Source organism: Chrysemys picta, chromosome 4 (genome assembly GCF_011386835.1).
Source record: "Chrysemys picta bellii isolate R12L10 chromosome 4, ASM1138683v2, whole genome shotgun sequence".
In the NCBI taxonomy this organism is placed as follows: domain Eukaryota; kingdom Metazoa; phylum Chordata; order Testudines; family Emydidae; genus Chrysemys; species Chrysemys picta.
In genome coordinates this window covers 22,621,873-22,638,453 of record NC_088794.1, presented here as the reverse complement: position 1 = coordinate 22,638,453, position 16,581 = coordinate 22,621,873, and the positions used below count along the sequence as shown (strand labels likewise).

The following is a 16,581-nucleotide window of genomic DNA, read 5'->3' as shown; positions in this document are numbered from 1 at the left end:
ACCATTGCCACCTTTAAAAAGATTGGAGCAAAATCAGGAGCCCACTTGCTTTGGCCGTCTAACTGCCGGGACGGCTGCGTTTTGCTAGTAAAGTGCGCAATCTGAGCGCTCGGTTGAATCCTGGCTGCCCTGGAGGAGCAAGTAGCAGCAGCAACCCAAGGAATACACAGTATCCCCCCTGTATCTGCTCCTGGCTTTGGGTTTGCAAACTCCCCTTTCAGCTGCAGACCCCACCATCTCCTTTTGGAGGCCGACCTTGCCACAGTGGCATCTCCAAATCTTCCTCCCTCCTGATTTGATTACTGCAATGTTTGTGAGGCACTCAGATATTAGCAGGGACCACAGTAGAACCTAGACAGTCAGATACATGGTACCCCATTATTCCCTTGTTATGCACCTGCAGCTCAGTTTGATTGCAGGACCCCACCTCAACCCTGTTTTATCCTAAAATGCGGAAAATGCCATTCAGCCTCCCTGACCTCGTCAGACTCTCTCCCCTAGGTGCAATTATGCAGTGGCGTTGTTGCAGCAGTTGCCTTACTAGTCACTCCCCATGCAGGTCTGCTTCAACATGGGCCAAATCGCACTGGCCAAGAAACTGATCAAGAGGACCCTCTGCTTACTGCACAAGGGATTTCCCCGTATCTGGCTCAGCGCCTTCTTCCAATCGTTCCTCGAAGAATCCAAACACTCTGCGTATCACTCAGCAGCGTCAGGCCCAACACACAGAGTAAGAGGCGGAATCTCAGTCAGATGATTGTGGGTCTTAGCCCTGGTCCCCAGAGGCTATTTGCAAACGTCACCATGGAAACTGAACACAATAGGCGTGATTGGCACACTGTGTTCAAGAGGGTTTCTAATGGGCCTCTTTGCTTGATCTCTCATTATTTAATTAGCAGTTACCGTATATGTTTGACTTGCTGTGACCGCTAACATCTAACAACGTCTTTCCAGTAGGAAGGCATTAGCTGTCCTGCAGCAGCAAATCCACTGCCTCTCCTTGCTCTGGCAGCTCTACAGTCTGGACTCTACCGCCAACAGGAAGTACTCCCAGCTGGCAGCCCTGATGGAAATAAATTTGGCAGATGCGTCTGAGAACAAGATGCAAGTGTGTGTGCCCTTTGCTAATAATCCTGGTATAGATGGCAAAGGTCTAGCTACCTCATCTCTCCAGGCGCATATCCTCCACTCATCAGCATGGCACCAGAAGTAATAATCCCTGAGAAGGGGGAAGTACCCAGAAGGCTTCTAAAATTAGGACATTTTATGTTCTGGGGTAATGTCTCTGGGCACAGGCAGTATTTCTGAGTGAACGCAGTGTGGGGTTGATTGCGAACAGAAAGGCTTTGCGTCTTCATATTGCAAACTATAAATGAGCTGGCAATTAAAAAAAAAAAAAAGAAAAAGCTTTTTGCAAGAGAAGTTACCATTAGTCCAGCCTTGGGAGCAAGGGCCAAAGTCATAAGTCAAATATGTCGCTACATTTTTAATTAGAAAAGTCTCTGTGGCCGTCAGAGAACCATTGAGTGTCAGCATGATGTTTAAAACACTGCCCCATGTTAGCCTGCTCCAGACCTCCACTGAGCTGGTGCTGCTTCCAGCTCAGTGCTGTTGTCTCTAGGTAGGGAAATTTTCCTCCACCTAAACATACCATCTACAATGAGACACCATGTTCTATCTGGCCAAGATCCCCAGGTCTGCTCCCAAACTAGGGTCTTCTCCTGCTTGGCCTGCTGCATGGCTTTTCCTTCAACAGCCTTGTATTTTCTTTATACCGGTTGGTGAATTTCAGCAGGGTGCATTTTTGTATCTTCTTTTCAATGCCTTAGATCATTTTGAGTTATATGGATTTTTCACAGTTCTCCCAAAGTATAGGCTATAAAGACGAGTGGCTAAAATATGAGATGATGGCTATCCAGAGAAGTTCCCAGTGCAACTTCACGTTCACCAGGGAGAGGTTGCTAATGACAGTTCAATTAGCTCAGGCACTGGCCTATAGCAAGCTCTGCTTGGGTCATCTGACCCGATCCATCCAGTTGAGTGAGTCCATTCTAACCGTTTGCTGGGAGGGAGAGTTTATATACATAAACCCACACACCATATATACAGACATATGTATTCTTTCTTCAACAGGCTTTCAAGCTCATACAATGTGTGTGTGGCTCCGGAAAACCAGCCTCCAGTGCCTGGTTCTTTCGGTTCTCTTCAAATCGGTGTTCCTGAAGAACAAGTATTATCATCATTTCATTTTGCTGTATTAACTTGCTAGAGTTGGGGTATTTATGTTGCGTTGGTCAAGATGATTTATAAAGAGAGATGGAAGAATGAGTGTAGATGGGAAAATGGGGCGACGTAAGAAAGACAGGATAGAGATGGAAGAAGGGTCCTCGAGGTGGTGCGATTGATGGATGTAGATGGAGGGGGGAGGTGTGGATTGATTTTAACCCGGCAAGGATCAACAGTATGATACAGCGCGCTGGAAAGGCCTCTGTGTAATCAGAGCTGGTGCCAACTCCTGCTAGCATTTTAGGGTCAGAGCTCCCTTAGGACTTTCCCTTTGTACAACAGGGTCTCAAAGGATTGTTTATAATGGCTCTCTTAGAGCTCGTAGGTCTTATTTTGTAGGTACGCCCAATGCATCAGAGTCTTAGAGTGGCTGTGGGAACTCGCTACTCAAGAGGAGAGCGTCATTGTCTTGGCATGTTTCTATTCAGCCTGTTTAGACCTGCTGCTTTGTGATGCTTAAGTGCTACCTGTAGTTTAAGAAGAAGGATGGCCACACGCTGCTATCCTCTGCCAGGATTCCTGCAGTTTTCATCATGGGAAGAGGCATTTAATGAAGCTCCTACACTGGCTGGGAGGGTTGTGTTACCAGCAGTATCCACTATGGTCATTAGTAGTATTTGTTGCTATAGAACCTAGGAGCTATACGCATGGACCAGGACCACATTGCGCAAGGCGCTGTACCAACACAGAACAAAGACAGTTTCTGTCCCAAAGAGCTTACGCTCTAAATGTAAAAGGGAGACATCGTTGTCATGAAGCAGAGCATCGGGAATGTTGAGGTGGTCTGTTTTTGCATGCCTAGGCTCAGATGTTTCAAGGGGACGCCGAGATGGCCAGAAAAGAGCACAACTCGGAAAGGCATCTGCTAGCCTCTTATGCAGCTATGCCTTTCTCAGACCCTCTCAGTTTCTCTTCTGGTGGGACCTTAGTGTGTGAAGAGGGGAGTCATTGCTCTTCCTACCATGAGTTTTTTATATTGAGAGTTTTAATGTAAGGAAAGAAAATCCCCGTTGGCCTATGGAGGCCATTTTTCTTTCTTTTGGACAGTTTTGAAAGCTGACTTTGGGCTGCTGATCAGGCACTAGATGGTACTAATCTGTGTGCTACTGACATATTTAGAGGAAGCACACAGAGCAGTGCTGGCTTTGTCCAATCGGATGGGCTTGTCTGGTTTCCACCTCTACACTACAAGCTGGGGTTGGTGGTTTTGAATCTACCCTAAGTCTGGCTTTTGCCAGGGAACCTACCAGATACCTTATTAATGGGCAAAACATCAAAAGGGAAAACATGTTTTTATAGGACCTACTTGATCAAAAAACAAACTTCATTTTCTAAAGCCATGGCCTTAGCATTGAGTAGACCACTATGGGGTGCAGGGGTTTATTCTCAGGGAGCACCACCTGGTAAGGAGTCCTTCTCTAGGAGGAAAGGTAACTGTTGTCTTCATGTTAACTCATTTCTGATGCTTTCTGGTGGCACCAGGGACACGGTGCTTCACTAAAAACGCCAGATTCAATCAGCATCCAGCCATGATTTAAACTGACGACCCAAGGTCCTGATCACCAAACACACACCCACGTGAACCGCCATTGTGAGGTCTCTTCTGTTCCGACACTGTCCTGTTAAGGTGCCGTTGAGTGGAATGGCTTCTCTGATGCCCATTTCTTTTGCAGGGTTTGATTACAGGCCCATTGAGGAGTGCCTGCAGTTCATAAACCAATACGAAGCCAGCTGCATCTTTAAGTCTCAGAGCAACATCTTGCTGAGTCTATATTCCTCTTTGGCAATCTGGTAATACAGGGGTCTCATCAGATACTTCTCTGTGTTGGCGCTTTAGCTCTTGCGTTCTTTTGTGTGCTTCGGGGGAAAGAACCATGATCCTGTAGCTATGGAATTGGGTGCAGAGAATTCACCCCCTGCTGCAGAATCTGTATTTTTTTAAAAAAATAAAGCCAACATTTTCCAACTTGGGGACCTAAATTCCGGCATTTGGATAGAAGTGGCTTGATTTTCATAGTGTTGAGCATCTGCAGCTCCCATTGACTTTAATGGAAGCTACAGGTGCTCATCCGCTCTGAAAATGAAATGGCCCTTTCATGTAACTGCCTAGGGCACGTATGGAATTAGGGCGACATTCACCCCTGTGCAGAGGCCAGCACAAAACCTTGTCGCCATTTAAGTCCCTCTTAAACCCTCAACATAGGGGAGTCTCTTTTCTCATTTGTCCCATTGTAATGAGCGGCTCTGCAAAGCCACCCGCGGCTCCTTCCAAGCTGCTGTAAGAATAAAAGAGGGGTTGTTGAGTGCAGTACTAAAGCAGCCTTGGCCGGCGGTGAATAGAAGAGGTTGATGGCTTCCTTCCTGTTTGGAGGTTTGGCAGATTCCAGCAGTGGGATCTGTTCGAGGACAGTTTCACAAAGGCCCAACGGCTGGTGAGCAGAACGAACGCGTCTCTTTTTGGCACTCACGGCTTTTTTAGATTCCTGGAATGCCAGGGAGTGTTGCTACGGAGAGTCATGGAAGACACGCCCGAGACGGTCCGGGAGACTCGCAGCTCAATGCTCGGGGTGATTTTACTTTTGTGTCAATTCCAGTGCTTATGTAAGGGAAGGACCGGTAACAACCAGGCCTGGTCTGAGCAGGTATTGTGCATGCATAGCTCTTCCCATTTGGATCTGTTACACGCTGTTCTCTTCCAGTCCTGGTGTCCATTATACTCGGACCCCACGTGGCTCTGCCAATGCACACAGCACCCTCTACTAGTCCAGCCCACGTGCCCATATAATTCTGCCAATGAACCTCATTAGCCTTTTGCAAAAATTCCCCATGGCTGCTCACATGGAATCAGCTCCACAAGGATCAGCTACACAGGGAGCCCTATTGTAGACAGGCTGCTGCCAGCATTTTAAGCACCACATCACCACTCCCCTACTCAGAGCGGGTCTATTCTCCTCTCTTTAGTATTTTTGGGAATTCCTTTCTCGCTGCTCAATGAGTCCGGTCTACCACACGAGGGTTTACAGCCTGAAAGCCTCTGTTAACCTCCTGGGAGATGAAGATAAGAGCCAGGTCCCTTTGTCGAAGGGTCTCAAACTTTCGGCCACTTCCCAGACCAGGCTGGAGGAAACATCTCTCAATGTGAGCCCTGACCGTGTCCAGAACAAGGTAAGCTGTGACTCTTCCCTTTGAATGCCAGGGGAGCTGAGCTCCGGGGCACCCATAGAAACAAAGTGGGCAATGGTAGTTGCAGTGCAAAAGGCATCGAGTAACAACTTGTTGTAACTTTCATTCTGAACGTAACAATAACACGATTAACAACACCCCTCGGTGCAGTTGGGTCCCAAACTACCGTGTTTACTAGTGCACACAAACGTGCAAAGCCTAGCTACATACACCGTCCTGCTCTGACTGGTTTTCTGGTGGCTTCTAAAACATAAAACACGATGAGCACCGCTAGAGGGCTCACAAACTATTTAAAGAGAGTCTACCATACACTGTATAACTTGCGGAGGGAATTGTCAGGGTCTGCAGTGGAACTGATGTGGGTACACAGAGATCCCACTGGGGAGGACTTTGTTGCAGGTTCACTATTTTGCCTCCCACATAACTTTCTCCCTATGATACAGCCCCTGCTAAACTGCAGGTTTAGTGACTTAGGCTAGGTCTACACTACCCGCCTGAATCGGCGGGTAGAAATCAGTCTCTCAGGGATCAAATTATTGCGTCTCGTTGGGACGCGACAATCGATCCCTGAATCGATGCGCTTACTCCACCAGCGGAGGTAGGAGTAAGCGCCGTTGACGGGGAGCCGCGGAGGTCGATTTTGCCGCCGTCCTCACAGCGGGGTAAGTCAGCTCCCATATGTCGAATTCAGCTACGCTATTCGCGTAGCTGAATTTGCGTATCTTAAATCGACCCCCCCCCCCGTAGTGAAGACCTGCCCTTAAGAAATGCAGAGATTCTGCATTAAGGGGACAAGGTCTGGGTTTCATCTGCTTCTTTATTTCCCCCTGCCCTTTATAGACACACCCTATGGCACCTGTGCATCCAAAAAGACTGACAAGAATTCCCATTACAGCCCTTTTACTGCTGCTCAAACTTGGTCAGCAGGGGCCACTGTGAAACATGAGTTTCAACTTCCCTTCTCATGACCTTCTGACCTGATGTTCTTAGCCCCTATGCTTCAGAGATCTGGCTCTCCCACTGTATAGGGCACAGATGTCATGACAGAACTAGGAGTAGGAGGACAAATAATGTGCACTTTGCTTTCTGCTCTTTGGTAACTCAGGCGAACACCTTAAGCTGGAAATTTTCTCCTTCTCCTGTCTTGCCCTCTTGTGCATCGGCTCAGCCTCCACTATTGTTATGAACCATGCTGAGAAGATTTCCTGTTTTGTGCACAGAATCAGGCTCCAGCAGAGTCAAAGAGCTGAAGGACAGCAAAGATCAGGATGAAGAGGGCACACGAGAATACATGAAATCTGCCACATCGAGGCTGAAATCCAAACCCATGCTGAAGGAATTGACCTTTGTTCATCTCCAGCTGGGGCAAGCTCCCGCGTTCCCCCATGCGCTGCCAGCTGGTGAGCCTATGGAATACGTCAGCACTGCACCCCGAATCTTGCCTTCAACATCCAGAAAACCCCAGGGTGACGGTGACAAAGCCTGAGGGGGCAGGAGAGACTGTCAGAGCTGGGACATTGCTGGGTAGGGTGGAGGGTTTGCTGGAATCTGGAGCATGTACATTGAAAACCTGCCTCGTCCTGGCTCAGAGGCCAGCAGAGAATTTGAGGAGGGACACTGGAAAAATGGGGGAAAAGTGACACAAAGGGGTTCTTTTCTTTTAGTCTGTGTAGTTCAGTGGTGTTTGTGTGACCCCGGAATGATTGGGGATAACTCTGTACTTAAGGGGTCTGATGACACTGCAGTCAAACAGCCGGGACTGGCTCATGTTAACTGACTCAGGCTTGCAGGGCTCTGGCTGCGAGGCTATCAAATTGCAATGCGGCTATTCGGGCTAGAGCCCGGGCTCTGAGGGGTCTCAGAACCAGCTGCAGGTGTTTCACTGTAGTGTAGACATACCCTAGGATAACCTGGGAGTGGGGCAAGGTTCTGTGACAGACCTACTGAGACCCCACTTCCAGCAGCTATATCTCCCAATAGGGGTATTGAAAACTGGCACCTGAACCCTTGGGCAGTGAATAACAACAGTCCTGCTATGGAATCTGTTCCACTGTTCTTCCCGGAACTCATTCCTCCTGCTAATGCACTGGGAATTGCTGCAAATAATCTTCCCCAACATAATCCTTCTCCTGCAGGGACTAGCCACCATCGTATCAATCGCATAGATTTTAATGGAAGCTGCGACAGTTTGAAATGTGTATAGTTTATAATAAAGTTATTTAAGACATATTTATAACGCGCCATAGAAGTGAATACAGAGTGACTCACACCCACCCACTGTTAACTCTGCATTACAATACAGTTTTACTTTGCACAATCATATGCTCTTCGGTGAGGCACCAGTTTAGCAAAGCACTTGAAGTCTCACTGAAGTCAGGACTTAACGTTAAGCGCGTGCTTCAGTGCTTTGCTGAACAGGGGCTGAACGCAGGGAGGTGATTGAAAGGTAGCCACTGTGGTGTTAACTGAACTGTTAGAGAAGTTGTAAGACTGAAGAGGAAATGTAGCATGTTCCCATATTTCACGGCACTTCCCTACTGGGACGCCATGGCCGCTCTTATCAGAGGGAGCCAGTTTCCTGATGGGGGTGTTTATAGCTGCCTATCACTAAAAATAGAGCCACTAGAGAAAGTAAATGCACCCCACCCTTCCACTGCATTTATTTCCCAGTGGCTGAATCCTGTTACTGGGCTATCCTAGCAGTGTAGCTGTTTTTTCCAGGGAGGTTTTTTGAATCTCTGTCCCAGTCCTTTGGATCCATCCCCTCCTTCATTCCTCCTTTTCACCTGCTTTGCGCTCGTACCCCCATGGCCCCGTGTTACAGTGCAATTCCTCTGGTTGTGGGACTCCCTGCAGCACCTGTCATCCTAGTTCCCTTTTTGAGAGGTTCCTGCTGGGCAATGCAGGTCACTAACTCTCCCCATCAAGAAGCGAGTGTGTTACCACCGGAGCATTCCCTGCACCTGCCTGGCCATGGGACAAGGAACAGGAAAGTAGACACAGGCCTATCATCGAGTAGTTCAGAGCGCTATTGTACCAATAGGCCACCAGGTAAATAAGCCTCATGCCACAGTTTTTATGTAAGATGATGCACTGTGGTAATACCCGGAGGAGCTAGTGACAACCAGTGCAGGATGTATTTTCCTTTCAATTCCAGATGCATTCAATTGTCAGCGACTGTAGTTTCTGCGATAGCAGTTCAGGAGAAGAGCTATGAGGGGGACACTAGATTTCATGGGATCTGAGTTCAGTTAGGGCTGGTTTGTTTCTCTTTAGTCCCAGACCGTGGAGGTGAGTCTCCAAAGATGATGGTTGCATACTCCACGGTGCCTGAGGAGAACAGGACAGCTGAGGGCTCAGCAGAACGTTTGGCACCTTTTGGTTTTGGTGGAGGCTCCACGTTGGCATACGTGACATCGTCTGGCTTTGGCTTGGGTTGGAGCCTTAGCATGGCATATATTATACCGTTCTTCAACTCCCCATCTGGGGTGGCATCTCTGGGGTGTCCTTCATCCTTCTGGAAAGCCACAAATAATAGGAGAATAAATCGAATATCATCCTTTTAAACATTTCCATTTTCTGAATATTAAGTCTCACTTTACCACTGCTAAAAATCTCCTCTCTAGAGGGTGAAACTGCAGGGGGAATGGGGGGGGGGGGGACATGGGAAAAGAAATACATTTCTCTGGGGTGCTCAGAGAACACCCCCCTATATGAACCCTACTGTAAGGACTGAGGAATTGGACTGAGGCACTTCCCATATTGGCTTGCTCAGTAATATGAATGCTTTGCAATCATCTAGCATTCAAGGATCTCTGAGTTTAGACCTTTGAGCCCATGCTGATCAGATTGCAGATTCAGGGACATTAAACTTCATGCAGCTTGTGGTCATGGTAATATTTGTATTACAGGCAGACAAACAGAAATACAAGAATCCTGATTCCCATCCTCCTGCTCTAAACACTAGACAATCCTGCTTCCATCTGCTTCAAATAGCTATATGGAGGAGATGGAACAAAGTGCTAGAAATACCAGACCTTCAACCTACCTGCTCTGCTGCTAGTCTGCAGTTAGGGTGTTCACCAAAATTCAGCCCGTTCCCTACTGTGAAAGACAGAATCTCAATTTAATGTAAAAACTGTAACTAACCCTTTGTATTTTTACATACAACTAAAAGTGGGTAATGGGGTGAAAGATCTAGCAACTCTCTCTCTCTCCTCCCCCCCCCCGGCACCCATTTCCATTCAGCATGACCCTCAACACTGTTGATCCAGGCCAGTGGGAACAAACCCAAACTGCATGAAAACTGGACAAGTGATAGAGATGTACCTCTTTTTCTCCCTTTGGTGAAAATAGTAGCCATGATAGCAATCAGTACACTGCCAGCCAGGAAGGAGCCCAGTGCCAGGACAACATAAAGAATTCTGCAAGGAAATGCACAATATCTCCATTAATATTCTTGGCATCAAAGGTGACCTGGTTAATTTGGGAGGGGACTCTGTGTGTTGGAAACTGGATTAAGGCTCCAAGATCTAAATTCAGCATTCAAAAATCACACTGGCTGCTTGTACCTTGATGCAATTCCACTGACGTCAATGGGGCTATGCTGATTGATGCCTCTGGGGGTTCTGGCCCTGCTGTATTTTCCCAGGGTTGCTTCATGCAAGGGATAAACTCAGGAACTTAAATTATTTTCTAGCACTTGCTGGCAGTGCTACTAGAATTCAAAGGATGCTGTACCCCCTCATTAGGATGCTGTACCCCCTCCACGGGCTGTCTTTCATCAGGGTAATTATCAGGGTCTTCTTTGATCAGGCCTGGTAATGGCTCTCATTTGACATGTGATATTGTTTGGTCTTAGGCTGTGTTCTTAATGCAAGAGACAGAGACGGCACAGCACAGCTGGGCTCTGGGCTCATCCCCTAAGTATTCCTATGGAGTGGAAAGAACAGACAGATCACTAAGGGCCTGCTCCAGCTCCTAGTCCAGCCAGTGGGTGTCTTTCCACTGCCTTGAGGGGGTTAGATCAACCCTGTAAGAGACTCGGAGGATGGGGTGTGTGTGTGTCTTTTACAACCCCACCCTTTTAATCTGCAGCAGAGCCAGAAAATCCCCTCGGGGGACCCTAAAGTCAGCCCTGAAGACTTTTGTTTGTTTGATGTTCATACCTCTGCTCCTTGTTGCTGGCCACAGTTGGGTGGGCGGTTTCCCCCTCGTTAGTGGGAGGCGAAGTAGCCTCATTAATTGTATCATAATACACACTTTTTCCTGAAAATAAACACAAGAGTGAGTGACCATCCCCTGCATGGCCCTGGCCTGCTTGACATTCTGGAAGTGATGGGAAATTATGACGAGGCATTAGAGCCTTCTCGTACTAATCGTGAGTGATCGCTTGTTGGTTAACAGTGAGAATGTGACAATAGGGTGTGATGCAGGAGCCCTTTACCACCCAGAGGAGTCCTAGCCCTGAGGCTTATTGGAGTGTAGTCCAATAATCCCTCACGGAAGTCCTGTGCGTTCTATCCAGGTTGTTATGTGGTGCCTCTCACCGTAGTATCTGAGCAAAAAAAGTTTAGTGTCGATACCACCAGAAAGTGAGTAGCAGCTATGGAACTAGAACTCACATCTTCTGATTCCCAGGCCCCCACATCATCCATTGGGCTACATTTTTTCACTGGAGACATTTACAGCTAGTATGGCGCACGCCTTGGAAAATCTACTAGAAGGAACAACCCTGCAATGGCCAGAGGGATAGTCTAGACAACCATTGGGTTTCCAGGCACCCAACCTTGCCAATTGCTGATTGTCTCCGGTGAGATGGACCTGATAGGTCTGGGGTCTATGACAGATAAAAGGGAAAGCATGGCTACTGCCGGAGAATACATGTGAGCAGGGACCGATAAGCCACATATGGGAAAAGGTCCCCTTGGATAAGGATCCAAGTGCTCAGTTTATGATCTGACCCTCTTCGGGGTTATTGGGATGAATTGTCTTGGGGACAGGCTATCCCTTGTGAGGCTCCATTTTCAGTCTAGTCAGGAAGACCACAGGAATAGCTTCTCCCAATTTATTTCCTGTATTTCTGTGTCCTATAATGGCTCAGAGTAGGAAGGGTGGAGAGGCATGAAAATGGGTATCAAACATAAGAGCGGAAATACTGGATCAGACCAAAGGTCCATCTAGCCCAGTATCCTGTCTTCTGACAGTGGCCAATGCCAGGTGCCCCAGAGGCAATGAACAGAACAGGTAATTATCAAGTGATCAAAGAAAAGTTTAATATTTGTGAACTATAACAAAGGGATGAGTTCAGTCAGAGATTTGGGCAACGTTCTGGGGCCATTTCTTTTGATGGTGTAAATTGGTGTAGGTCCATAACAACTAATGATTCCCCTCTGATTTACGTGGGCAGAGGATCTGGCCGAGTTTGTTTATAAGACTAGTAAATATCAAAGGTCTCAAAAGGTAAATTCAGAAGTTGTCTCTGGGTCTCCTGCAATTTCCCTGCTCTGAGGAGCCCATCTGAGCTCTGCCCTGCTATCACATCCACCAGGGGATGAGAATTTGCTGACTTTTAAGGGAAGGCCACTTTTCTTTGAGTAACTCACCCAAAACATTCAGTGAGATCCTCTTCAGTAGCATGGTACTTCCCTGGAAATGGGTCTCACAATGATACTCCCCGGAGTCACGTAACTGGAGCGCCTCCAGCGTCACTATAATCACTCTGTTCCACCGGTCAAGCTTTATCCTGGTCCTTTTTTGCATATTAAGAATCTGATCAATCTTGACGCTGACGACAGGTTGACATCTAGTTGCGGTTAGCATTTTGCACCAGGTAAAATTATTAGGTATCCTGCTGTCGTCCATCAAAAAATAGGAACAATTTAGCGAGATGGAGTCTCCTTTTTTGGCAGATAGCGTCATGGGAGCTGGAGAGAGAGACCGGTGACTGGTTATTGTGAGAAAGGGAAGGAAAGAGAGGTGTATAAAAGTCCCGCGGGTGTATAAATGCCCCCCTGCAGCTAAATGGGAAGACAAAGGATCAGACCAAACCCCATCCCAAAAGGAGCTTGCAAAAGAAATGGAAATAATCTCTTCCAGCCCAAGGAAAATATTTCCTAGGATTGGCTGTGCATAATTACCACTGGAAAACTGCATATCAATCACTACAGGGGCAGTCCTGAACCAGCCTGAGCATCTGCTAATGCTGCCACCACTCTGAAAATGCACCTTCACCACTGGCCCCTCTGCTCCTGGCAGTCTTAGCATCTGAGGAGCTAAGGACTGAGTGAGACCTGAAGTGGGGATTCCTCTCTCCTCCCTAGAATGGGGGACCACCCAGGACAGGGCTGAGGTAGTTTGGCTGGGGTAGCACGGGGAAACTTGCCCTGCAACTGGCCACGCTGGGCCTCCCCTGTGTGTAAGGATAAGGGTCCAGAGGTGTCATTGCAGCACCTTTACCAGTAGTGACAACAAACAACACTCAACCAGGACAGGGAGGGTGTGAATGAAGAAGCCCAGTCTTGTTATTGTTCATCCCAACTGGTAATCAGGACTTCAAATTGGGAGCGGGGTTTCTCCATCCCATGGGGTTTCTATCCCAGCTGGTCAAAGATTTTCTGTCTAAAAGGTTCAATTTTTGATGCAAAATGGCTTTTTGATTAAATAGGGCATTTGGGGGAAATGTTAATTTTCATTTAAAAAAAAAGAGTTTTAATTGAACAATCGAAAACTGAATTTTTTTGAGTTTTCAACCCAGACCTTTTGGTTTTCATTGTTTTGACAAAAAGACTAAAAATGTTTGTTTGGGGTTTTTTGGTTAAAATTCTTTGGGGATGGGGGTGAGGTGGGCTGGAGTGGGAGGGGGAGAAATACGTTCCTAACCAGTTCTTCTTTTTACATATATATGTGATAAGTGTACATCTAAATACATACATATATGTGTATGATTCACATGGTGTTTCTATGTCTAGATATGTAATTGAAGGTTATTATTTTAACCATCTCTCTCTATATTATATACTGGGGAGTTGACATCTATAGACCCTGTGTTTTCTTTGGGATAGGAATGGAGCATTAGTCTAATTTGGAATATCCTGGTTTGAGCTGATTTGTGTCCCAACTAGGTCATGACTGGTCTTTAGCTCACCGTCATAAGAAACAGTCAATTGAATCTTTTTCAATGGGATAATTGTCTGATGATCGTAAACCCCACAGAAGTATGTTCCTGAATCCTCTATCCGGAGCTCCGTCATGGACACAGAAATCCAGCCTGTTCCCAAGTTTGTTAGATCGACCCTTCTCTTTGGTGCAATATTTAGGTATTTCTCTCCCTTTGCTCGGATGCTCAAGAAGAGTCTGCTGTTGCATTCCTGGTCTGACAGCATCTTGCACCAGAATTTCTCTAGTGAATACTTGTCATTATCGTAGTAACACATTGTACTGAAAGAGCTTCCCTGTACAGCTGTCACCAATTCCAGCTCCTCTCTTGCCAGGCACGGCCCTGCCAAGGAAAGAAAACATTGGTGAGAATGACCTGCCCATCAATGCTGCAACTTCAGGCTGCTGTGACTGGTTTTCCAAGCTCCCATCTCTGTGTAAAGGAGCTTCTGCGGTGAGACTCGATCCATTGCCACTGCCTCCGTCCTATTCAACTTCCCATGTTCTTCCCCACTGTGAAGCTTATGTCCCCCGATCTTCATTGCAGGTTAGCATGTGAACAACTGATCAGGAGCTAGGCTGGCTCTGTCTGGTAAACTGGCACTGGTCTGATCATCTAATCCTTGAGTCATCTTGCAGGGTTGTTCCCTACAGAACATTCTCTGTTACTTTCTCCAGACTCATGGCACCCAGTTCCTAGGTTGGTTTGGAGACAGGAATCCCTTCTAGCATGAGAAAAGTCTGTTTCTAAAAATTGGGGTTGGTTAAACCCTCTCTGACATCCACTCTATGGCTTTTCATTCCACTATAACATATGCAATGACTGGGGGAAAATATGGAGCCCCAGCAAGCCAAGCATTTCTCGTCATTGCAAATAGCTGGGTGCCCAATTTCCGTGCCTGCTCGCAGCCTGCCAAAATGATAAGTGCAAAAGCAAACAAGCGCAGTGTGCTACGAGTGCAAGAGCAAACGGAATGTTCTGTGTCTACGGGAGGGGAGGGCCGATCTCTCGGTTCCTTACCTGTTAGTGCCAGCAATAGCAGCCGGGCTGAGAAGCGACCCATCCTGTAATGGGAAGTGGTTTAGATCTTGGAGAGGTGGAATGCAGCATTGAGGCTTCTTTGTTGCTGTCAAGATGGGTCGGCAGTGAACTCCCTTTGTCACTGTTTGTGTCGTCATGCTCCAGAGTGACAGTATCGTTTGCAATTGTTGGAAAGATGTTTCTACCACAGTCCTAATCTGAGCCTTCACACAGGAAGCCTGCATTTTGGCTATCAGCTGCTTCTCGTTTTAGCACATGTTTAGATATCTGCTTTCGGAAATGGGGAGTGAGGGGAAAAAAGAGAGATTAGCAGATGTTCTATTTTTAATGACATTTGAAGCATTGGTGTATAGTACATGAACAGCTTTTAGTTTTGTACCCCTAGATCTCAAAGCACTTTATAAAGGGGGGACTTAGCCATAGCTACATTGTACTGCTAGGAAAACAGAGATGGGCAATTCCTTTGCCTGGTGTTACACAGCTCGTCAGAGATAGGAGCAGAACACGGGTCTCCTGAGTCTGAGGCTAGTGCCCAATCCATTAGGCCATGCCATCTCCTTAGTAGAGCACCCCCCAAATGCTTCCCATCAGGGTCCCTTGTGTCATCCTCTAGCTCTGTGTTTGGGATGTTGACCCGGAGAGGATATTTTTGTTAAAGCCATACAAAAAGGAGGAGGATTACAGTGCTGAGGAAAGGGAAGCGGGATCATGTTGGTTCGCCTCCATGTGGGAGATTGGAATGCATGGCTTGGCTCAGCTGATCCATCCAGTCCTATTGGCTGTTCTGGGATGCGTCTCTCTCAATCTCTCCTGTTGAAGCTGTTCCAACTTTGTATAAATAATGACCTGTTCATTGGAACAGCGCACTGGGCACTCAGAACTGAGGTGACTGCCATAACTCCTGGGCTATTGGTTATTCTGATCTTCTTCCTATTGGGTGTTTCACAAAAAAACTTCAAAAGGGCTCGGTTTCATCCCAGTGTGGTAGGGGAAACATTTTGAAATCTTGACATTTTTCACGGGATGGGAAAACCAGCTATAGTCTTCATGGTGTGTGTGTGTGTGTGTGTGTGTGTGCGGGGTGGGAGTATGGGCTTGTCTACACAAATATTTAGTTGGCAGCAAGCTGGTGTGAGACCCACACTAGCCCGCATGGTTAGTGCCTGTGCACCCACCGATGCGCATTAATGGTTCGTTGGTGTGTTTTGATCTAATCCTGTTTCAAAGAGGAGTAGATCACAGTGGATTGACGAACTGTTAGTCAGCGTCAGCAGGGTCACGTGGGCAGTTAGTCCGCGGCAGGCTAGTACAGCGTACGCTCACACCTCAACTTTCCACAAACCAATTGTGTGTGTAGACAAGCCCTATAAGTCAGTTTTGTTTGGCTCTGCCTTGGGTTTACAACCAGTGCGGGGAAAAGGAGAGCATTGCTGCTGGTACTGGGTTTGGCCGTTCGGGTGCAGCATTCTGGGGGTGAGTTCTTGCTGGTGTCAGTGTTTTGCATTGTGTAACGAGATCCTCTCCCAGGATGGCCAGATTCAGCTTTGCTTTGGGGCCGGTGATGAGTCAAACTGGCATGCGGATGACACCGCAATAAGAGAATGGAAAAAAACCCACAGCTGGGTTACCCTATTTTTGCAGCCTGGTTTCTTGTGAAATCAGGAAACAACAGATCTTTTAACACTGAGCAGTGACCAGGCTCCGAGCCCATTGTTCTGTCTTGTGCAGCTGGTTCTTGTGCTATTGTCAGCTAATAGTGCTGAAACTCTGGTCCTCAAAGATCCAAGCTGCTGCGGGTAGGAAACCTACAGGATTCATCCTCCCTGAGTCTGAAGACTGTGAGCAAAGAGCCCCGCTCTCTCCTTACCGCCCCCAGCCTGGCCCTGGATTCCTCTTCCATGATTGCAAGGCAG

General features: G+C 47.3%; 1 protein-coding gene and 1 long non-coding RNA gene across 3 annotated transcripts; one reads left to right on the top strand and one right to left on the bottom strand.

Moving 5' to 3' along the window:
* The first annotated feature begins 1,112 nt into the window (after positions 1 to 1,112).
* On the top strand, positions 1,113 to 7,535 carry LOC135972148 (uncharacterized). Of its 2 annotated transcripts, none has more exons than XR_010600403.1 (3): positions 1,113 to 2,230; positions 3,960 to 5,451; positions 6,690 to 7,535. It is a non-coding gene; the product is annotated as an uncharacterized LOC135972148 (long non-coding RNA). The 2 variants fall into 2 exon arrangements; XR_010600404.1 differs by having other exon boundaries at positions 1,113 to 4,853; positions 5,248 to 5,451.
* A 121-nt stretch (positions 7,536 to 7,656) lies between these two features.
* LOC101947071 (trem-like transcript 1 protein) lies at positions 7,657 to 14,814 on the bottom strand. The gene is made up of 7 exons (XM_065591613.1): positions 14,648 to 14,814; positions 13,616 to 13,969; positions 12,075 to 12,395; positions 10,638 to 10,737; positions 9,799 to 9,893; positions 9,518 to 9,573; positions 7,657 to 8,986 (listed from the first exon to the last, which is right to left on the bottom strand). The coding sequence occupies exons 1-7, from the start codon at positions 14,688 to 14,690 to the stop codon at positions 8,717 to 8,719; spliced, it is 1,239 nt and encodes a 412-aa protein (XP_065447685.1). The 5' UTR covers positions 14,691 to 14,814; the 3' UTR covers positions 7,657 to 8,716.
* Between the last annotated feature and the right edge of the window lie 1,767 nt (positions 14,815 to 16,581).

Bases quoted from the DNA above. Each gene is read 5' to 3' on its own strand.
- LOC101947071 (XM_065591613.1), bottom strand. From the start codon at position 14,690: ATGGGTCGCTTCTCAGCCCGGCTGCTATTGCTGGCACTAACAG. The intron at 13,970-14,647 runs GTAAGGAACCGA...TTTCCTTGGCAG, and splicing joins GCTATTGCTGGCACTAACAG to GGCCGTGCCTGGCAAGAGAG. The intron at 9,574-9,798 runs GTACATCTCTAT...TGTCTTTCACAG, and splicing joins CACCAAAGGGAGAAAAAGAG to TAGGGAACGGGCTGAATTTT.